General features: G+C 40.6%; 1 protein-coding gene across 3 annotated transcripts in view; it reads right to left on the reverse strand.

Moving 5' to 3' along the window:
- Positions 1-24,760, reverse strand: part of glcci1a (glucocorticoid induced 1a) — a 72,643-nt gene that overhangs the window by 39,538 nt on the left and 8,345 nt on the right. For all 3 annotated transcript variants that reach the window (XM_088600472.1, XM_088600473.1, XM_088600471.1), the window contains exon 2: positions 11,027-11,178. In XM_088600472.1, coding sequence (XP_088456598.1) covers positions 11,027-11,178 — 152 coding nt within the window. The remainder of the gene's footprint in view (positions 1-11,026; positions 11,179-24,760) is intronic.

Genomic DNA, 24,760 nt, shown 5'->3' on the forward strand with positions numbered 1-24,760 from the left:
AGATATACACAAAGAGAGCCCGGTGACATCAGTCTTCAAGGTCCCCTGATAGAAGGCTACCAGCTGTCTTTCAGGTGGTTAAGTTCAGAAACCGCTGGTCGGGGTACAAGCGTGGTCCTGAGGGACCTACTGTACCTAGCCACCACCTGCTCAGCCTTCACCGAGAATGGAAATGGGCAAAGGTCAGCCGTCCCCACCTTTGAGCTTATCGCCAGTCTTGAATGAACATGTGGAACTGTTCTTACCGGGGTGTCTAACACTCTGGTTGAGAATGGACCCAGAATGCATCCCCCCTATTGACTTCCATTCTAATGGGGAAATAGCTTTTAATCGACACATTTTAAGTTCTGTGCCATCTTTCAGAAGGGATGTAAACCAAGAACTACCGGTATCTATGAAAAGCGGTGCTGAATATTTTTGCGATGAGCAGTAATTGGAAGAGTACTACAGGGATCCGGACAAGGACCACTCTGCTTCCTGGTTTCTATCAGTGATCTAGATTCTGGTATGGTTAGTAATCTAAAAATGTTTGTAGACGGCACCAAAACACGTGAAGATAAAACACCTGGGCAAACACCTGGTGGATGACATTCAATGCAGACAAGTGCGGAGCACTAAAAAAAAAAAAGTCCTGAATTTTAAATACAGAGCGTGACAGTCTGAGGCTGTTTACAAAAAAAGACATACGTGTTTATATTGACACGTCACTTACAACTCTTAGACAGAGGCAAGGAAGCAATAAAAATTGCAAAAAACGTTAGATTAAAGAATTTAAACCGTACTGTGTACAATTTCTAAACAATTTCTTTTATCGTGGCTTTCTTTCCCCAAAAACAGCTCAATGAGATCCTTGGGTTACCAACTCCCTAATGAGCAATATGGGCTGCAAGACCGTCTCTCATTTGTAAGCTTTCCTAGGTTCTTATGTACTTTACTTCTTATTAAAAGATAGCACACCCTGTTTCTACCAACCTCCACTGAGAACAACAGATGCAATTTTTAGGAAAAATGGTTTATTAACACTTTTTTTCAGGTATTATTGATTGCAGTTGCTCTCACAACATCCTTAACACCAACCTTGTATTCTTGCTGCTGCTTTTCTGAATTTGAGTCATCCGGTGCATCATTAAAGTCATTAAGAAAGATGTGAGAGATTAAAGACTACAGTACATTAACCAATTCACATTATCAGTAAACAGCAAATCTGCAAGCAGCATCTCTGAATATCTCTCTCCTGAAATATGCTGACAGACTACAGTATCATCGCTATGTTTGGTGTTAAATTAAAGGCAGGGTGCAAAGTATTCAATATAAATCTGTGTGAAATTAACACTGAATAGTGAAAACAACCGATGTAAGCTCACAGTAAATAGGCTCTTAAGATTTTCTTAAGATACAGAGGTTAAAAAAATCAGTCTGAACTGTACATTATGTACTCATTACATTATCGTGATTAAGATCAATATGACAGCAATATTACAGATCTCAAAACGTAAATGTGTACACATCTGGGCCAACATTTAACTTCCATGAGAGAGCGCAACATACTTTTTGTTTTTTCTGTGCAGCTCATTAATGAAAAGTTAAATTAAAAAACTCCAATATGTAGGAGCCGACTGTGGCACTAATGCTAATGTATGTTGAACTGTACTGCAATTCCAGTACAAGTTCATGGCAAAACATTTGCAATATGCAAATAAGAGTTTCTGATTACAGTTATCTTACGCACATAACCTCCTATTTTGTTCTATTAAAAAAATAAAAGTCTCATTTTTCTAGAAATATACACATTTCACTGCAGGGACCACATGTTAGGTTTCTTCATTTTTAATCTGAGTGTCTGAGTGGCAAAAGGCCTGCCACTTCCACAAGAGAAAGCCCAAACACAATTTTGATAAAAGGAAAAAAAAACATCAGAAACAACATAGCATCTGTATGGTAACGACCACAGAGGAGAGAGGCTTGTGGCTGCTATACTAATATTACTGGAAAAATGATTGTCTTCTGTTAGCAAACAGGAAATGTCTTAAACGGCAAAACTTTTCTAACAAGAAAAATAACTATTGAATAATGCACATTTTGCCAGAAAGGTTTCATTTTGGTTTACCCATAATGTTGCACAAACAATACTATGTTACAATGTGCAGCTATTTTGATAACATCGGATATCTGTAATAACATCTAATATTGTAAAATTATTTTTAATGTGAGCCACCCAAACATTGGAATAAAAAACTGTCTACTGTTATATGTATATTTTCTTACAAAAAATGATTTTGAACTCATTTTGAACTGTTATTGGAAGTGCACTTTCTATTTTAACAAGAAAGGAAAACAAGTTCTTCTGTGAAGGTGAACAGCAGCCAGGATTACTGGCATGTTCTGTACAAAGGTCACCATCAAGGCTGTGAGCTGATGACCAGTCATCTACTGTAACTGTAATAATACAGTTGTAACAATATGAAAAGAAGAAATCTAACAGCACACAACCATTTACAAAAACAAAAAGAACTTCAGTCATACTGTACATCTCCATCACTTAAAAGAACTTTAAAAACAGCTGAAACCAAAGATTTTATCATCATTACTGGAAAAAAGTGGTTAAAAAACAGAGCTGTACACACAGTATAAAGTAGCCAGAACGTTTCGAAATGCCAAAAAAACTGGTTTACATTTGTGTTTGCTGTCCAATTGTCAGATTGAAAAGCTCCTTTAGCAAAAAAAAATCAAGTCTGCATATTAGCATGATGCTAATCAAAATAATTAATAATTTTGATAATGATAATACCTTATTAATGTAGACTTTAAGAAACTCAAAGTAATGTACAATACCACAGGCATAATATACATACCTGAAATGAAAAGAACAAAGCAATTCAAAAAGAAAAAGGTTTTTAAGTGAGTTTTGAAGGTTGCAGAGCAATGGACTTAGGCAGTGAGTTGCACAGAAGGCCAGAATGATAAAATCTCAGATTAATAGCTGAGGTGGACAATACTGAGTCAATAAGTACTTAACACAGCTAGAGTTAGACCATCCTGTTCCTGAATTGTAAACGGAGGAACCTTAAACTCTATATTTCACTAGGAATGATGCAAAGTAGTGTTAGTTAGCATACACGCCACAGTATCCTACACATACTGGAGTCCGTTTAGTACCTTATAAGAAACCCCAGTACAGCAGTCTAATATTGAGCAAATAAAGGCATGTATCTATTTCAGCAACAGAAATGACAGAGCAAGGGTCATATCCAAGAATGGCTATACAGGTGGAAGACACACATGTGTTCCCAACATGAGCTTCAAATCACAACATAGGGTCAACAGATAGTTTTCCAGGGTATATCAAATGTTTTTATTTCAAGACTGTCAACACCGTATGTCACAGGCTCTGAACATCAGCTTCACAGAGTCAGTTTTCTATTTTAGCTTATTCAAAGAGTTATTCTTTGCTTCCCTATCTTAATTTCAGACAGACACCTGAAAAGTGCAGAAACCAAAGCATTACTGTTTGATTTTGTCTGCAAGTAAAGCCGAGCTTCAGCAGCACAGTAAGGAAACCCAAGTCCATGATGAGCTAACCAAAAGGTAACACATACCAAACAGTAAAGGTCCCAACACAGAACCCTGTGGAACACCTTGTGTAAGTGGAACAACATTAGATTTAAAATGGTCACGATCTACAAATTAGCTTGTGGAAGAAGCTAAACCAATGAAAGAAGTACCAGTCAGACTGAAAAATAACTTATTTTGCACTGTGGTACTATTTCTTCTGTAACTGCAAAATTAGTACTCATTTCACACTAAAACATATTCACTGTTAGAGCCTTAAAACAAAGCTCTGCACAACAGCAGCAAGTCTCTAGCTTTTCAAACTTTCCACCAGTGTGCAGGTCACTGTTTGCGGTCTACGTATCTACGAGACAGGATACCAGTTACCATGTACTGTAAGCACACCCCTCTACATTCAAACGATCAAGTTGACATACAAACTATTTGATTGTTTTTTTCATATTTATTGTAATGTTATCCTTATGAACCAATATTGTTAGCCACTGAAAACACTCAACTTCCCTTATCTGGGCTTCAGGACAAAAGGGTCTACAGCCATGCCTCTTCCTGAAAGCATGGCCAGAATCTCAGGCAACACTGCAATTCAAACAGATCACCTTTGTGCACCTCATGCATATACTGTTAAATGCTCTTTTAAGTGGGACCCAGGCTAAGATCTGGGTTCAGTTTTAAGATGAGAGCAAATTGACTGATCCTCGGTTCTCTTAAAAAGCACAATATCATTTTAAAAACACAAAATGTCCATACCCCCATGGTAGTAATATGTAGCTTACAAGGCAATCCCAATGACATTTTTTAAAATCCATATATTGTTGGTTATTTAATTGTCTCAACTCTTGAAGATCACATTCCCCCTTGTTTCAGAGTCATGTGACTTCTCTGTTCCCCTGGGCCACATGCCACATCCTTTCCACTTGAGCAAGATAGACAGCAAAACAGGACTTTATCTGAGCAAAGTATGAAGATCAGCCCTTAGGAACACAGGCAGGGATTGTATTGGCGTGACAAGATCATCAAACACTGAAGAAATTATTTTAAGTTAAACTAAACTGAATTATGAGCGTGATAAGTAAAAATAATTACTGCCCCTGGCCATTTCTCTCCCTTAATGACAGGCAAGTGCACTACACATCTTTCAGAAGAATGATGCTTTCTATCATGACATTTGTTTAGTTTACTATTATAGGTTGAAATCCCATGTTTCCCCTTTTCAAAAAACAAGACATGAGACTCAGCAGGAAAATACAAATGGTAAGATAAAAGAACAATACAGATAATAACCACTGTCAATATCTACTGAGCCCATGGGTAACTTGACTTTGGCAGTTGTTATTCAAAATAAACCAGAGCTACTGAGGACATGCAGCTTTGCACAGAAATTGATGGGATTTCTGAACCGTCATAAAATATATATATATTTTTTTTCAGATTTCAAAGGCTTAACAGCTGCAAACCAGAAAAAGACAAACAGAAAACAGCCGTCTGGTACTGGAAAGTGTCACTCTAGTCCTTAAGTATCTCCACTGAGCATTCACCCCCAGCTATTATTCTTAACTCATTTGAGCTGGCTCTTTTTAACCTGGGCAAACAGACATCTATTAAAAAAAACGCAATGCACAGCTCTACCACACCCCCTGCACAACAGCCAGAACTTCAGAACAGTGGCTGTGCAATCCTCTTATTTCATGCTTTTTGAGAAACCAAGTCTGAAACAAGGGGTTTTACTGCATTTTACTTCATGGCTGGAGAATAAAGATCGAAAACCACAGTAAAGATTTAGGCCAGTGTATGAATCCTATACGAGGCTCAGGTGAAAATGCTATGCTTTACATGAATAATGTTAGAATCCTGAACTGCAGAAACAAAATTACTGAACAGTATCAGTAATTGGGGACAATATGTGTATCCAGAAGTAGTTATTAAAATCTAAAGTTTGGAATGTGTATGAATACAGTATATGCACATCAGGACCCCCCCCTCCCCATTACTCAATGAGATACAATCTCATATATGTTATATCTATCGATATGTGTTAAGCTCCATAGCCTTGTTAAACTATTTTCATTTTGTACTTGTCCACTGGTGTTCAGAACAAAACTGCTGATAGACCTTGTTCAAAGTAAAGAGAAGTGATTGTACTGTAACTTCTAGAGTACAAATTTAGAAATGAAGGAGACTGGTGTAGAGCTCACACTGAAAACAGGATGTTTGTGGTCGGCTCAATAATGTCTTATGTCATTTCTGACAGATATTGTTACCAGAGTTAATGAGCCTTAATTGGCAGCACCGAAGCCCAAAGTTCAAGAGAAGAAAAAAAATACGCCGATACTGGCATATTCAAAAATGCAATCTGACTGTTTCCCCTCGAGTCGTAGTAGACAAGAGCTTTCGATATACCCGGGGCTTTGTTTTGCATTAAAGAGCATTTAAAACTAAAAGCAATGAAGCAACCCCTAGAATGAAACGGTTGTACAGTATGACACCTCGCAGCTCTTGGTTCTCCTCCTGTGCCATGCAGGCAGTGCTAACTGCTGGGTGTGTGGGGCTGTGTGTGTCCTGCCTTGCTCCCATGCACCTCCGGAACAGCATCCAGACTGCCACAACCCACACCAAGAATTGGCGACTTTCTGATAATAGAAGCATGGACAGATGCATGGAGGGGTGAATAATGTAACTTGGTGAAAACATGTTCCTGGATACCAACCTTTCAAATGATCAAACAAAAAAATGTTTTTTTCAAAACTAAGTGTCTCGATAACAGGACATCCTCTTGAAAGAACAAAAATGGCTATATAGCCATCCATAAGTATTCCTTGGTCCTTTGTAAAGATGTCCCGAAAGTACTGTCAAAAGTATAACCTCTATTTTTAGTCTACAGCAAAGTTGCAAAAACACATTTTTCAATAAGCCAATCAGAATTCCCAAAAGCATATCCTGCAATGTTGGCCTATGATTAATTTCCCAAGTAATGAAGAGTGGTTTGGTCAAATTAACTGCACCTTTAAAAAACGGATAGCTTGTCTTCTTGTATTATTACACAACACATATTTTAGGATTTAAGTTAAAATGGGCTAACACAAAACCAGCATGCACCACTGGAATAAAGGATCTGATGGGTTTAATTAAGACCATCAATAGTGCTCTTACAGAAACTCTAATCGAGATAAAGAAATTTAAAGCAGAACTGCTTCTGACGGAAGAGAAATGTCTAAACCTCGAGTATTTCAATAAATAGCACATCTGCCTCTTTGGTTGCCTCAGTTACAGTAAGATACTATTTAAGGATTAACCAACATGCTCATGAAATGATCAATCAGCTCTTGTTTTTCTGGAGGGGAAAACGCCCAGGCTTTTACAGAATACCAATTGTACGCTCAGCTCTTCAAATCTTGTGTTCGGCCTCAGCAAGCTGCGTTATTGAAGCAGTATGTGCATGCTATTTTGAGAGAGAGAAAAACAGACTTAACTATTGTAAGAACGATGTATGCACAGGATGAAGGCACTGCAAGCAGTATTTTTGCTAAATGCCATGGGTGGTTAAACTATAGACCTTCATCTGACCCCAGTCCTCGCTATTGCCAACACACAACCGGAACTGATAACAATGACAACTCAGTTAAATAAAGAAGGAAAAAGCTGCCGCTGTCAAACTTTACAAGCTGCTGAACATTATTAGATCTCTTTACCACTCTATTAAACTCAATACAGCAAGGCCGAGAGCAATACTGTCCAGGCTCATCTGCTCACTGAGCTCTTACGGATACAATCCTTTTGCCCATGCAAACCAACACTGCCAACAAAACTAATAGAATAACAGATTTTTTAAAAATCTAAGACAAATCTTTTTAGGTTTTAAGACTTCTAAAATACTGGGACAACCAAGTACTGTAAGCCCCTTTCTCGAGTGTTCAACTGTGGATAACACTGTAAACGTGATCAAGGACAGCAGCACTGCTGTCCAAGATTAGCTGAGCCCTTTGCATCAAGGTAAGGGAGTACCTTCTATAAAGGCAACCTAGGCAACTAATGCAGTGGCTGTCGAGCTGTAAAGCTACAAGCTGCAATCTCTGATGACATAAGGATGGGCTGTTGATCCACAAGAGGCCTATGTTTTCAACAGCACTGATCCTTGAACTGCACAATAACGAGTGTGTTTAACACAGGCTAGTTTGGCTTATAACACAGATCAGCAGATTACAAGCAACATGCATGTGTCATTTAATGTAACTTTCCAAACAGCAATTTTAAGACATGCCACTCTTTAAGTGGTCTAACTACAGGTTCATAGGTCGTCCTAGCAAGTATTTTCTCAAGTGACTTAAAACTGGCACAGCCCTGGTTTTCTGACAGCTTTCGTGGATTCACTAGTCACCGAGGAGAAATGCGGACTTGCAACTATATACCATGAAATGCAGTCAGGCAGTGATCAACTCTAAAAAAAAATTACAAAAAGCTTCTGAATTCTGCATATAGGAGATCCGTTTCTACAGACAAATAACCTTTGCTCCACCAAAGAAAGATTTCCTAGTATCATCAACACAAGAATAATCGATGGTAGTTTATAAACTTCCTAATGGGTCTGTATTAGCTCCAGATGGAAAACGTGTTAAAGGAAGAACAAAGACTTCTTACTCAGATATAAACGTGATTAAGAAATGTTCCAGTGTAACACGGAAAAGGTTTCTTAGTTTCTAACTAGGTTTTTGTAGTTAATGTAGTGTTATTATATTGGAATATATACATATTGTACTAAAGTATAGTATGAGTATTGCTATATTGTCTGACATTCAGCACTGCACTGCATCACTGCTCACTTAATCTGCACACCCCATTTTTGCATTTTTTTGGTGAATGCACTCAAATTATAGAAGACTCTTTCCAGCCCCATCACTAAGGGCAGTTTAGTACAGACATACATGAATACAATATATGCACAACAACAGAGGTGCCTTATTTAACTTAGCTTTTTTTTAAGCTCTATGAGATAGGGGAACAATCACTGGCCTCTTAATAATCCCCTGGCAGTTTGAAGGAGCTTGAACTTTTTTGCAAGGAAGAGTGGGATAAATTTGCAGAGCCCAAGTGTGCAAAGTTGATCGTGACTTATTCACAAAGACCTAATGATGTATTAAATGCAAAAAGTGCTTCCACAAAGTGTTAGTTGGGGGGAGGGGTGTGTACACATGTGCAACCAGGGTGTTGTAGGTTTTTTTAATTTAAATTATTTTTCCTAATTATCTATTTATTTTTCTCTTTAATTTTATTGGTTGCAAGGTCACGGCTTACCTTGATTTCTGGCTTTACATCACAAAACCCTGCAGTTTCAATAAGGGTGTGCAGACTTTTCATATCCACTGTACTATGGCGCATCACCCAGGTGGGGCTTACCAGTACCATTACCAGTACAGCACTTTGAGTGGAGTGTCCAGAAAAGTGCCATACAAGTGTAAGGAAATATTATTATTAAAGTTGCCTTCCAGGATTCAAACCTCATTCCCAGCCAACTGGTATGCACTTACACATTGCTGCACGGAGCTGACCGACAAGGGCGGGTCCTATCAGTTGTTTTGCATAGACATGGTATTTGCCTACCGGCAGCTCTTCTTCTAATAGAAAAACAACAAACAAGGGCCAGGCGGAGAAGCAGACTTGATAGTCAAGCTGGAACATCGTGTCTGTGTGGGCGGGTTGAGCGGTGTGCCCCCAGGGAAACTTTGGTTTCACTCTGGCTAATGTTGTCCAATATTTCCGAAGCTCTGCAATTTCTATCGGGCGCGCGTTCTGTTGTGAAGTTTCCTGTGAGACATCAGGTGTTTCAGTGTCTTCCCCCTCTGCATCCTTGCACTGGTTTTCCCCTCAGGGCCTTTTCTTATCTACAGCTTTCTGAGGCAGCTCTGCGCTTGAGGGAAGTTCATTTCACACGCTACCAATGGGAGAGGGTTAGTCTATGTTTTGAAAACTATTTCCAGTTGGTGGTGCTCACTTTGGTGACCTGCTCGTTGATGTTTGCAGATAACCAGAGCCCTGCATGACTTTACGAGAATCAGTAAAGTTTTTTTGCAAAGGTTATGTAACCTTTCCTGCACAAGAAAAGACTTCCTCCACTGTAAACCATAAAAAAGGTCTCAGTTTATCCCTGGTAATCCAGTCATGGGGCTCATCCTGCTTCATAATTCTGTGGGCAGCTGCTCTGGTCCTAGCTCAACACTACCGTTCTGAACCTCTTTGTGGAGGAGACTCAACGGTACAGACATGAAACAGTGATATGGTGTTCATTTTCAGCTTATAAATTGCGTCACCAGACTCAACCATTGTTTGAAGACTTTTGTTATGACTCACGATATCTGTGAACACTTTTGTATAGAACGGTCTAGTTATAAGAAAAAACTGCCTTTGGTCTTGCTCTGCTCTTAATGCTAGAATTTATTCTGGCAGCTCTCTGAAGCAATTTACTTTTAAAAGCAAATTATTTTAAGTCAAGGTATTCACAACCCTGCATTATCCTTTGTGGTATAAAGTATAAAAGTGTGTTAACCACCAGAGCAGCAGTTAAAAAAAACAGTTCAGTCATGACTCTCACAAGATTGCAATTCCATTGTAAAGTATCTGTCATGGGCACTTTTTAGTAATGAGTGAAAGAAAATAATAACAAACCCAGTTTATATATGCCAAACAGCTGCATTCATTAAAATGGGAGACCAGTTTAATACATTTATTTTTGAATATTAGTGACATAAACGTAAGCCATCGAATTTAAAATAGATTCCACCCATATCTACCTCCTGCTGAGGTATATTGGCATTTAAACTGCAGGAGAGAACAGAATGGCTAAATCCCCAGTATGAAAGGCAAAACCTTGGAATCCAGCAACTGGAATGTGAAAGGTCAATATTAAAAAAAAATACTGTATAATGGAATAGGAGGACTTATCAATTCTATGGTTTTACTACTGGATAAGAGCAATCAGCTTTATCTTTAATTTACACTTTTCAATTATTGAATATTAAACTTTAACGGATGAACAGAATTGTCTTTTTCTAGTGCATCTGCAGATTGTTATTTGCAAGACTAAGTCCTGAACCTGTCCTGAGCCACAATTTAGAGAAGGACATATCACAGCTGAAGGCGATAAAGATAAGATGTAAACAAATAGTAATGTAGGTGTCGGGGATCAATGCTTTTTTTTACTGGGGTCCAAACTTTTTTGGGGGGGAAACATATATTTTCTTTAAATACAGTCAAACGTAATTGACGTACATTTTACAAATAATGAGGGATGTATGAACCACTGTTAAAACTATAAGCAAGCAGTATTAATTCTCTGGTGGTTGTCAGCGATTAATCAGTTAAAAACTTGGATGAATGTGGGTCACACAGCACACTTTAATTTATATTGTATTAGCAGGTTGAAAACTGACTCCAGTGCAGTGTCGACACGGAGAAGATCTGATTTTACCTGTGTGGCTTTGTCTTTCATGCATGAAGGATAGTGCACATGGGGGTCACGAGGCCACTGTCCTGTGAGGTAAGGTCCTGTTATTGTGTCCAGAGAGGAAGTCCGCCTGATGGAGCTGGAGCTTCTGATCTGCTGCGATTTTGCTCTCTCAACTGCAAAAACGAAAAAGAGAAAAATCAGAAAGAGAAATGCACAGCATTACACGAGAGAACGTGCGACACGCACGTGCGTAAATCACAATTCTCATTTAGGTCATAGGTTGCACAAGAACATCACAAACGTGTGATGCAGGGAATAATCCTGCCAAAGCGTCCATGTTTAATTAACCACATGTTCTTTATCAGAACAGGAACAGAGGGTTTTTTTTTTATCATGTCACATGCTAAAAATAGCCACAGGAAACAACGTCCTTACTACTTCATATCAGCGACAGCCTCTTATTTATTTCCCAGGCTTAAGCAGGGCCAGATTAACCCTGTGCTGTTGCTCACACAGAGCCTCCAAACAGACAGAGAACCTTTGGCCCTTTCAGGTAGGCACGCTGCAGTAACAGGGGCGGGTTTGAAAACGACTGCAATTGAATTGCTATTGTGCATTGTGAATTAGCACATTTATCCCGTGTAATAGGTTTCATTTCCCTTTCTTAACTAGCACAAGAAGGAAAATTACAACACCCATGAGTATGAAAATAATTGCTGTGGAAAAAAGGCTAGAGTGCAGAAGAGCTTGCAAATAACAGCAGCTTCAGATGTGCCTGGTTCTTCACTGAGGCTCTGCCTGGACTGCAGTTTCTCTGGAACGTCTGTGCCTCTCTTGAGCTTAGCCAGTACTGCTCCTCAACTCCACAGATCCCTCACCGCACAAGCCATAGTCTGCTCTCCCTACCCTTCAGAGCCGAAACACAATACAACTACTTCATTACATGTACAAGGAGGTACACAAATATGTTTTAACATGCGAGTGAAAGCCTACTCAACCTGACTTTTTTTTTTTGTTTCCAAAAAAGCTTGCATGTCGGTTAAAACACACAACAATCTTATGCCCAGTCTGAAAACACAGCTGTGAAACACAGCAGACCCATCAAACCAATTTAGCCACACCATTTTTTGAGCCAACCCTGCCAACCTTCATTTTCAGGTGCCAAGGTGAGTCTCTGATAACCTACAAACCAGCTAAAATAAACATTTCTTAAGCGTAACCATGGTATCACAGTTTTCTTCAGCTCTGCAGCTCTCTTACACAATGCACTTGTCACCCCAAAGGACTTGGGACACCTTTAATTATTTTATATTACATTTTTAATTAAGAGGTACAAAGGGTAAGTGCAGTAAATGCATAACAGACAGTAAAACAGCCATATGTGTTAAAAGGAGTGCCCTACTTGCCATATTCTTTACAGGATTTTGCTGTAACAAAGCTTAAGTTAAGAAATCAGGACCTCAATATTCACTGAACCAGAAATATTCATTATAAAATATCCATGGATTGTTACAGTGACACAGTACCATCACTAAAATAATACGCTTCTTACACATACGTGTTCTTCATATAAGCTGCATATATAACCCAGCTCTCCTCTGTAATGCATTTGAGCTTTGACTCCGATTTTATTTTTTCAAAGCTATCCACGGAAAGTACTGTTTTATTTTTTCTAAAGTGAAGACGAAGTGAAAACCTGGCACTGCCTTGTTTAAAAGGGCCAATAGAACTGCCCCTTCAGATACAGTTGCCTGGCTGAGTTGAGAAAACAGGATGAGTTTCTACGAACAGTACAGTAAACACAGGAGGTGAGATTGCAAAAAAAGACTGAAAGCAGTCACACTGTGTGCATTTGGTTCCCATCCCTTTACTTGTCAATAAAGCAAGTTCAAACAAGACGGAACTCGAGAGAGATTTTTTGTTAATACAGAAAGATATTCAAAGAAATGGCAGAAAAAAAGTTATCAGTACTACAGTGCCCTTTCAACTATGTATCTACTGTAACACTGTAGAGTTTAAAACAATAACATTCAGCAAAGTCAACTGAAAATGATCAGAAAGTATCCCCGATTGTGGATCCCTCAATAAGTTTTATTATTCAAGAGAGAAACACAAACATACTCTTGCTTAGAAAACAATAAGAAACATGACTTGCTTTGGAATCCCATACATCTGTCCTGAGCACAGTTTCACAGTATACAGCATGTACAGTACAACAAAGAATATCAGTGCTGAGCTGAACCCCCCCCCATGAATCCCCAAGTGTAGCTGCCTGAATTACAATATATTATAATAACACTGAGTCTGCAGATGATGTCTGTGGCAGTTTTCAGCCCTCTTAATACTCGAGTCCATGTCTCTGTTTAATATTACTGGCAAACTGCTGGAAATAAATCCTAAAGCACAGATTAAATATGTGCCACTTTATGGCAACAGATCTGTTCAACTCCTGCTGAGGTAGCCATGTTAACGTGAACAGAGAGCAACACAAGAAAACAAAGCGCACAGTAATTAGCAAGCCTCTGGCCTCGTAAAGAGACTGCGCCACAACAACACTAACAAAAGCTTTCTGTAAACTGTGCGTCTGCTCTAATCCATGGGCTGATCCTAAGCAGCATTAGCCTTGCAAAATTCTCTGAACATACTCTGCATCTGCGTTCACATTTCAATCTCATTTTGTTTTACACACCCAGCTTTTTATGCATGAAACTGCCCCTACTAACTTGGCACTCAAGTAAACATGAATGGTAACATCCAATTAAATTTGAATGTGAAAGCCAAAAATGTTTCCATGCAAACAGAAAGTAATAAAACACGTTCAGCAGAAAGTATGTATAACATATCCTTCTCTTTACTCAGGGAGAACTGTCATTAGGTCTTAGTTGAAGTCAGCATTACACCTATTAATAATTTGATGCTCTAAAATCCAGTATATACACAGTATCTTAGTAGCTGTGGAAGCAGCCATTTAGTCATTACTGAAGAAAACCGTAAGATATTCAAGATCTCGGTGCGGTAACTCTGTGGCTGAGGATCTGCGGCTGTGGCCGGAAGGTTGCCGGTTTGTATCCCGCGGCCGGCAGAGGAATCCTCCTCTGTTGGGCCCCTGAGCAAGGCCCTTCACCCCAACTGCTCCAGAGGCAGTTGGCTGACCCTGTGCTCCGACACCAAGCTTCTCTCCCTGTCTGTGTGTCTGATGGAGAGCAAGTTGGGGTATGCGAAGAGACAAATTCCTAATACAAGAAACTGTATATGGCCAATAAAGTGATCTTATCTTATTTTCACAGTTCACCCAATGGTAAAATGTTGCAATTCTATCAAACAGGTGGAATCTGTAAACGGACAGTTTTTCCACAGTTTTAGAAGATGTCTGGGACAGATCTGGACCGGACGCCCTGTAAAATAATCTCGTCCGCCGTATCTCCGACGACATGCTCTGACAAATACTGCGAATGCCCCAAACCACAGAGCTTTTTTGAAGACCTGGCTGGCACCGAGCCTGGGAAATGACAATGCCACTAAAAACAGCAGAGCAAACCGCAATGGAAGCAGCACTCGAGGTCTTCCTACTCAAGGACGAAAATTAAGCAAAAATAATTATGGGTGCAGCGCTAACAAAAAGGGAATAGAATACTACTGTGCCCCAGAATGACATGCTAAACCAGTCTCTCAGAGGCATACGGTATAGTGCAGTAAGATGACTAAGGTTACAGTTCTTCAGTGCATGAGCGTATTCCATATTCCATATTGTAAAGTTTTAGACAAATCTAACATAAGGTGTTTAAAAATAATGGAAAAAGACTATAGGACAGGCACTGTGAAACAAACCCAGTTACTTCCTTTCTAAGCTGCAGTAATGAGGGAGCTGTGACCACAGACAAGAACTGGATATTTCATTAGCATCTGAGAAGAGACATTTCATAAAAGCCCCCATAATACATTCAAAAAAAAACATCAAAAATCCAGATACATTTCCTTCTGGCTTGGCTGCTTTGCTGCATTCCTTCTTCGGGCCAAGCCAGCCCGCTGTACCATCAGGGTGGATCCCACTACAGTCTGTAACCCCCATGCTCATTAATAATTCAATGCCACAGCTTCTCCTTTAAGGCCTGTGCACGCTTCCCCAAGACAACTGTAAACAAATAGTCCAAAACCATCTTGGTGCCTCCCACCCTCTTCCGACTGCAGAACCAGAACATGAGGGTGATTAAAAGACGCGTAAGAGCCAGATCCTTAGTACTGCACTGTGCTACACACCATGTCTGAGTGCTCACAAACAAATGTACCCAGTTTCAACAAAACACTATTTTTTTTAAGTGAATTTAACCAGCACTTAAATATTTGAACGTCATTCAATTTCTTTGCATCGTCTTTGTTTTGAACTTCTTTATCTGTGCTAAAGATCACACAAGTGCCGTTCGCAAGCACTTTAATAAAAAAGCCCTGTGCCTGCTTCTGTCTATATTCTCCGAGAGCTGCTGACCCTTCAGGACCCGCTCGGACGCTACTGCACTGGTTCACTGCAAATCCGAAACCTTCTGGATCTAAACTGCCTTCTGCCGGGAGACAAATGCAGAGGCACTCCCTCAAGGTGGAAGAGATTCGTTCATGTGACATCTGGAAGTGGCCATATCAAAGGCTTTTAATCAAGTTCTGTGCTGTGTTTACGTAGTATTTCGTTTCAAATTTACGCTAGACCGGCCCAAAGTGCAACACAAGCTAACTCATCAGCCAGTGGTGTTGAACCATATAGTTTTTTTAGGCTTTTGGCTGAGAATGCTGGGCTATATTAAAACAATACGGTTTGGCGGTTTCTTTGCCTTGTTATGGCAAAAACAGAATTGAAGGCATATGAACCTTAACACTGTGAAGATTGTTTCTCATTAACTATGGTTGAGATAGAATATTTATAACAAAACAGAAGGAAACCAAATGTTCAACAGATTTTGGGCACCTCATAAGTGCAGCATTTGGCGTTTGGTACCACAGCTCTCTTTTTGTTTTTCAAATTTGCCTGTATCAGCACAGATGGAAACAGTTGGTCTGCATCCACAAAGCCCTGATGCCAAATAACGGAGTCGAAAGCTCACTGGTACAGCAGACGATTGTAACAGGTTGCCAAAAACTTTCAACAAGCCAAGAGTGAAATCCAAATCACTCTTTTCATTTCTGTATTTCTGTTACTGTAAAGGAGAACTTTCAGCAAGCCCCGGTAAGCATGTGATGACTACAGTAGCAAATATGCGACTCAGGGAAATTCACTGACACGGGCAGCCGTTCTGACCTGCCCCCCCCCCCCCCCCACTGTGGCTGAGAAACAATTTTCACAGCAAACAGTTGCGCCTGACATCAACACAATAACAGTTTCCACATCGCAGGGAATTATTGTGTACTCAAGCCTAAAAGCACTCTCAGTATTCCAGGCCTGACCGATGGGCCATGAGACAGCGATCACGTATGACTCACTGCAGCTCAGCACACGGTTTAAAACACTTATTCCGAGAAGGAAAGCTGTCCGGTCAGATAAAAAAGTAAAACGTTAGTAAAAATGTGCATTTACTAGTTATACTTTGAAGGCGAGCTTGGCTATTTAGCCTACTGTACATGTCAAAAGAATAATCAGTCTGAAGAGGAAACAGCAGACATGCTGTACAGTTAGGACCTTATTGCCTACATTTTAATCCACTTTTGTTTGCAAGTTAGAAAGACAATTAGAAGAAATGCATATTTTCAATAAGCTGTATTTATAATGTTGTATTTATTAAAAAATAGCATGTCATTTAAAAAGGAAACAGTGAAGTAATTCGAAACTGAACAGAATTCAAATAAGAACTTGAGTCTATCACAGCTTTCACAGAACAGAAACAGAAAGTTTTAATCCCTGATCCTGAAATAAAACATAACAGCAATTAAAAACACTCTCCAGTACATGATAATAGCACTTACAGTAGGGCACATTTCTGCAGGAGATGACAATAATGGATCTTGTGTTCCATACTGTTTACACAGGAGAATGGGGTATTTTTCATGCAGATTTGCAATGTCCTTTTCTCTGCACTTAAGATCAGTAAAAAAACAACTTGTGGTTTTGAGCTAATCTCAACAGTTTTGGTAGCTTGTTTTTTCTGCATTTACCGAGGAGTTATGCATTTCACCAAATGAACAATTTAACATGTCCGTGAGTAAGAACGTCCACAAACAACAAAGTAACAGAAAAACAAAAGTGTTTTTATTATCCTTGATACTGCTGCAAGAGCTGTAATTTATTATTTAATGGGTGAGCACTTGCAAATTTTTGTAACGAGTCAGAACGGATTTCTGGAATTTGCATATCACCACAGCAGAAAACAAAAATTGGACCTATTTTACTGTATATTATTATTTCAGATGGTGTGCATAATATGCATTATATGGTTCTACATACACAAGACATACAAATTCATACCAAAATCCCTTCAGGTTACATCTATTTATCTAGACTGTCAGGGGTTCGAGCCTGGATTCCCAGCCAGCTGTGAGCTGGGATATCTCCAGTGACTGGCTGAGTGGGGTGGGATTAATTGGCCGGGGCCCATTTTAGCTCTCAGGAAAAACAGCGCCCCCTACAGCCCCCTGTGTAAGATAAGATAAGATCACTTTATTGGCCATATACAATTTCTTGTATATTAGGAATTTGTCTTTTTCGCATACCCCAGCTTGCTCTCCATGAGACACACAGACGGGGAGAGAAGCTTGGGGTCAGAGCACAGGGTCAGACATTTATACGGTGCCCCTGGAGCAGCTGGCATTAATGGCCTTGGCTCAGGGGCCAAACGGAGTAGGATTCCTCTGCCGGCCGCGGGATACAGACCGGCCACCTTCCGGGCACAGGCGCGGATCCTGAGCCCCAGAGGCACCGGACCGCCGCCCGCAGGCGTGCAAGTCCCCTGCAGGTCTGAGGACTCGGCCGCCGCCACCGCGCTCGTCCCCGTGTGAGGGAGTGGGGTTCGCAGACTGCGGGCAGAGCGATTCCATACTTGTGGCTGTTCAAGGACGGTGGGAGGAAACCCCCGCAAACACGAGGACATCAGACAAACGGCAGGAGCTGGACTCATGTCAGGCAATCATGTCAACCACCGCCCCACCCTGACGCCTGCTGATCACTTCCCATTGATATTTCTATTCATTTATATTCTTGACGAGACATTTGTAACACAAGCCAAGTTCTGAAAAGGACTGAACATGTGAAAAAGTATAGTGGAACTTTTTGCATGCCCCGCTACACTTTGTCCACCCACAGTTCGACAGATTTACAGGAATATTTACAGTAAGTACTCGCTTGCAGTCAGAGCTGCAATACAAGATCTTCAGTCATCTATAATATATTTCCACACTTAAAAGGCACAAAATCACATCACAGCACAGCACAGCTCATTCAGAAGCACACCATAGTATGGAGAGCCTCGTGAGGCAAGTGAGGAAGTAAAATGAGAGCAATGGAGACGGACATACTGCCACTTTTGGACGACCATCACAGATAGCCACAAACCTGTCCCGGAAAATCTTTACGTAACGGACAAGGAGTTCTCTTGCACATCACTTCCTCTGTCCGTGAAATTTAAACAAAAGGAGAAACTGGGCTCTCTGAATTCAAGTGCCCCTCTCCTAAATCCTGTCTCCTTTGCATGGATGGGGTGGAGACTTAAGCAGAATTGTTGAGCGCGCCAAAATGCACAGGCTCTCCCCAGGTAGCGCTTGTCCTACAGTCCTACCAGCTCTGACACACACCCCTGGCCAGCCTACAATTCCACTGCTCCATCTGTTAGCCATGCATTCAGCTTGCCTAAAGTGAACCTTGAATGGAGTCCTTCACTGAGGCTACACAACGGAGTCGACACCAACTACACCATTTCTGGCTGGCGTCCTACAGGCTGTCGTGCTACGGGACCCCACCACGGCACAACCGCAGAGTGCTGGCTCATTCCAGTGCCCCTGCGAACTGCTGTGCTGTCCGGTGTCCCCAGATTCAGACTAGGGAACAAACACTCTACTCCCCCGTTCCCGAAAGGATTCGGAAACGCAGGTCCATTCCAAGCACCCGAAAGGATGAGAACACAGGCAGGAACCAATCAAACTGAACAGCCTGGGCGCCTTACTTCCCTCGCTGCAACCGCAAAGAAACGAGCGCTCAGAAAGGCGTGCCGGAATCGCACACTACCCTTCTCGAGGCTCCGACATGCGAACCCATTAGTAGACAGAAATATCAAAAATCAAAAGGACTGGAATACATGACCACAAAAAAAAAACCATTTAGAGCAATAAATGATCAGAAGGAAGAGAGGGAAGGGGTTTTCACAGCTGTGTTTCTGTTTAGTGGAGCCTGCTCTGCGGCGCTGTGCTGTACAGTGCGCACAGTCGAGGAGCACAGAGGGGAGATTACAGGCTAGAAAGCTTTAATGAACATGATACAGCAATATTCTTAAAAATGGCAATTCTATGGAGAAAACTCACCGATAATGACTAGCGCTCTCGTGACTGCGAGGGAAATACCCGACAGCGTTTATTTTTTAAATCATTCTTTGTGCAATCGCTACTGCACACTCACACGGGAACACAAAAGGCCTGTAGGACCCTTTGAAAATCAGATATTTTCTTTTGTCGTGGAGCTATCTGAGAAAAGCCCTATACAGTGCATGATACTGCAGGAAACTTGCAAAATACAGAGCATGTGATAAGAAGACACAAGTCATTATAAGAAATAAACACCTGCCACTCTACATTTGGAATATGACGAGAAAAGTGCTGTATTCAACTTAACATTCACTCGTGGTATTTGAATTGGATTTCCAACGAAAAAAATGTTATCGTGAATAGACAGCGGTTTTTACAGGCATCTCAGCAACAAAAGAGCAAGAAATAATAATTGTCTACAGAAAACATGTTGCATATACTGCACATAAAAAAGATACACTACTTATAAACACCATACATTTTATTTTCCTAGAAAACACATTCAGGCTTGTTCAAAATGATGGCAGTTGTGTCTCTAATCGTATTCAAAATACATCTACACACCTTTCAATGAAAACAAATCCATTTATCTACAGCAGTCTGTTTCATTCACTTGCAGATTACCAAGAGAAATGCAGCAGAACCTTTTGTAAGCTGTGAATTGTTTAAAATGCAAATAACCATCAGCAAGAGATGTTGAGCTAGACAGCAGAAATACAAAATGGCGGAAGACATCCTAAATTTGTATTCCAGGTGAAGCGAAAATGCCGTTCGGCAGGAACATTCAAAAGCTTAGACCGCCAGTTCCAGTTCTGAAATTTCAAAGAAGCCTTTATTCGCCTTCACTCAGAATTAGACCAAAATGTTAACGAATTAATAAAGCAAAGAGTTACTTGAACTATATACTTGAACTTGTTCATACTTGAACTATGAAAATGTCCAAAGCCTTTGGAAGGAGCAGTCAACCTATTAGTATGAGGATCTCATGTGTTCTAGGGTGATGTGGTTCTCAGGACACCAAGATGCGCATGGAGCTGTACTTCATCAAATTAGCGAATTGGAAATACTGTAGGGCACTGGACAAGGACCGAAAAGGACATTACTGTCTAGGAAAGGCACAGAATCTTTTCAGTCAAGCACAGATGGAATGACGATGGAACTTGAGGAAAGGATTCAAAAGCCCGGAAACAGATCCTGAAAATAAAAAAGGGAACCTAATGGATTCCTACATACTCAGCAAGGAAGGACCGGAATTACATGGAAATAATGCAGTGTATTTAGGAATGAGTGCAGCAGGAACGTTTTTACACAAAAGGTGGATGGGTTTCCACCCAGCTAAACCAAAGCCGTTTTCTTAGATCTATCAAAAGACTGGAGGAGCAAATGAGCATGATGGGTCAAATGGCCTCTGTGAGCTTGCAGCTTTTCTTGTGCTCTAGGTACCCAGTAAGATTAATGAGGATGAGAAATTTGAATAAAAAAGAAAAAACATATATGCTATGACAAAGCATTTCTATTTGCAGTTGTAGTCCTACCCTGTCACATAACTCTTTCATTTAATCAATTAATAGTGACTCTTCAAATATTATAGCATCACTGCTCTATTTTGTGGAAAAAAAATAGTACAGTATACCTTCCTCCTCCTTTTATTTACATCTTCTCCTCATGCAGCTTTGTGTAAATTTAATGAGGGTGAGTCTCTGTGCTGAGCAGGGAGCAAGGCAGGATTAGGCAAGCTGGTCATCAGGCACTGGGCATGCCGAAGAATAATAATAGCAGTTGCTAAAGCCCGAAAAACATCAGTCAGCTGCACATTAGACCCAAAAACAAAGAGCTGCAAACACCAAAACTGCATTTACACACTCTGTGTTAGTGGGAGGCTGGGTGCACACTAACACTCCTGTACTGTAAGACCCAATCCATCTCTATGGACTTGATTGTGGGCTCCGCTACAAAATCAAGTATTTTAACACAACAAAGCATAATCAGAGAAAAAGTCTTTTCTGGGACAATAATACGTACTATGGCATTATTTCCTTGGGAAAAGGCAAAGTGATACAAAATGTTATATTCGTTTTTCAAAACGGAATTTTATTCTGTAGCACGCCGGTTCCTTTTTAACAGCTGCAAGGGGGTGAGCTTCCTTTCGCAAATTATCGTCAGGCATGTGGTGTTGCTTTAGCGCAGACATCTCAGGTGACCGGCCTTCAAATTCGATGGCTAAAGAACAACAAGACCTCACCTCCTTTTTTAATCCTTTACTGAATCAGACGAGACAACCCGAGAGAGCCCCTGTCCACACGGCCGAGCACTTGCTGGAGCGATCCGAGTGAAGAGCCCGGCTCAAGACCTAGCTACTGGCCTGGGTCAGCAGAAACCACCGTGTTCTCACCAATGAAGCTATCCAGATCAGAAAGCCTCATGTCTAGAAAGGGGTGGGGTAGGGATGTTACCCCAGTGTCCATGGCCAAACGTCCCACTGGCCTTTACCAATCGTGGCCTCCTAATCATCCCCACCTAAGCCCAAGGCAGGAAGTCCACTGCAGGTCAGACTTATACACAGAAGTACACAGAGACACCAGCGCACCACAAGCCTATCTTTGGAAACCGAGAGGAAACGAAGACCCCAGAGAAAACTGCCACACACACATGAGGAGAACACAAGCCCCAGACTGCAAGTGACAGTGCTAACCCACACCTCCACTCCACTGGTCACCCGTCCAGTTTTCTTATTTTAATGTTGGCATTTCTTTTTCGAGGAAAATCAAGGCTGCATTCAGGTGAAAACATAACCTCAGATGACCTGACATTGCTTATACATGGGAGTTTGTGTGCGCTGGACATCACCAAATGATCTAGACCTGGTTTAGACAATAGGTTTTACGATCAGTTAAATACCAGGACACAGTAACTTAACTCTTAGCTCAAAATTAATATTCTACGATTACCGAGAAAACCAACAATCATGAATACAAGCCTCTGAAACTGTATTTGCTTTGCTACTGGTATACAACTTTATAAAACACACATTAATATCTGCACGGCTGTCTTCAGTCCCATTTAGTCAGCTTCTGTAACAGTATAGGATCACGCAGAATGGCAGGAAGAAAATAAGCTGAACTTTGGCCTTCTCCTCCAAATAGTGTTTTCCAAGGAATCCTGTGTGGCTGTATGGGCAATTGGTTTGAAACCAAGCACTTATTAACTACACAACAAGAGAAGCCAACTATTCAGAGCATCATAACAGCCACACATAATGAGAGGAGGCCATTCGCTCCATTGAGCACAGGGCTCTTGCCCACGCTGAAACATGCCTTCCAATTTATGGTGTAGTAAAAGACACCACCAAAGAGCACATGGAACAGATGAAATGACCTTTAATTCAGTGTTTCCTTTCTACCAGGGTCCAGCTCCCTAAGGTCCTTTACCCTTTTTAAGGCTGAAAAAGCAGCTAATAGCAAGAACACCGTTTTATCAGTAATGGAACATAAGGTTACAGCAAGGACCAGTCAGCAATGCTCCAGGACTACACCAAAGGTAACGAGAAATGTGACTTTACCGTGATGTCATCTGGAATTGAAAATAAATTAAATGGTTATAGACAGTATATAGACAAGACATGAGGAATAATTAATGAAATCCTGAAATACAAGGACTACCCTGAAAGCAGACCATTGAAATTAGATGAATCAATTGGATTTTAAGAAAATGTGAACACGCACTCCACACCTTGCAGCTAGATTCAGAGCTGAATGCCCCAACGAGTAATTTTCTTGAGAAATGAGCTGATGAAAGACTGGCATCTTTGCATACAGCTGCTAAAAGAGAGAAGTGAATTCAGACCCATGATCTGAAGTCATTCCGCCTTCCTGCTGTTTACTGTCGGCTTTCACACTGAATGGTCAGCATCCGTTTCTGTTCTTTTTTTCTCCACTTGTCTTCCTCTGTTTCAACCCTGCATCACCCTAAAAAAACAATTAATACCCACCAGCAGTCTGTGTGCGTGTACTGACAGGTGCGTCAGTTCCTACACACTGCCAACATATGCCACAAATAGGACAGCCTTTAAATAAAATTCAAAACCCAACACCACATCCACAAGCACAGATTTCACTAAACCACAATACCTGGGACAAATAAGATGTTGTAAAACTATCAAACAGCAGAAGGGAAAATGCTCCCACAATCTTTTATGTTACAAACCTCCTATAGGCAAGTCTCAGAACACTGGAAATGAACAACAGTACCTATTTCAAATTGGTCAGGTATTAAGAACCATGTTAGAATGTCTGCATGTTATATTGTAATAACATAAGCTTTGAGAAGCGACCAAAAATGTCAACTCACTGTCCAAGATGCTTTTAATCATTTCATTCTCTTCATGTGTTTTTTTTTTAAATTTGTGAGAAAGTAAGGACTTGAACTTGCGTTTTCTGGCTCACCAAAAGTGATTTTTTTTTTAAAGCATGTCTAATTCCTTCAATTCAAAAGCACATCAACCGCATGGCACAGTTGCTGCATTCCAGATTTTTACAACTTAAGTGTACACTTGCTTTTGGAAGCTTATGTAATTTATTTGCTTTTGTTGCGTAAAAAGTAACACCCTTTCACAATTCAACATAGTCTTATTTCTCTAAACACCCTTCCTGTTCCACCAGTCTTCCGTTTTCCTATATCTCCACATTCTTATTGCTTTCTTATCTGAGACTTCTCTAGGACAGTTCTGCCCTCTTTTTTCACACTTCTTTTTCTCTCCTGCACCATTTCTCTCCCCTCTGGGATGTTAACTCTTAACCAGATGTAAAAAACCTCGGAGCAGGCTACCTGAAACTATTAACCGAGGTTCAGGTACCACAGCAAGATACCACACACTTGGCAACTTGTTTCAGGCGATACATTCCAAAACGGCATCCTGCATTTCAAATTTATTTCAATGTATTTCTTCTAAATGGATGACTTAGGACAGTCCACTGTGGCTCACTTGTGCGAGTGGAAATGGTGCTTTCACATCTTAACCTGATTTCATACCTGAGGGATATGACTATCTAAAGGCAAACAAAATCTAGAACACATGTGTGTTAAAGAGCACTGTGTTAAATGCACATACAGTACTTTAAACCAAAAGGATGCTATACTAGAATTGTATAATGCATTTGTAAGGCCTTGGTTAGAATATCGTTTACAATTTTGGTCATTGTCTTACAGTAAAGATGTTTCTGCTCTGGAACCACTGCAGAAAAGAGAAACCAGACAAATTCGGGGGTT

The sequence above is a fragment of the Lepisosteus platostomus genome, chromosome 12, assembly GCF_059453375.1.
Source record: "Lepisosteus platostomus isolate fLepPlt1 chromosome 12, fLepPlt1.hap1, whole genome shotgun sequence".
Classification (NCBI taxonomy): Eukaryota; Metazoa; Chordata; class Actinopteri; order Semionotiformes; family Lepisosteidae; genus Lepisosteus; species Lepisosteus platostomus.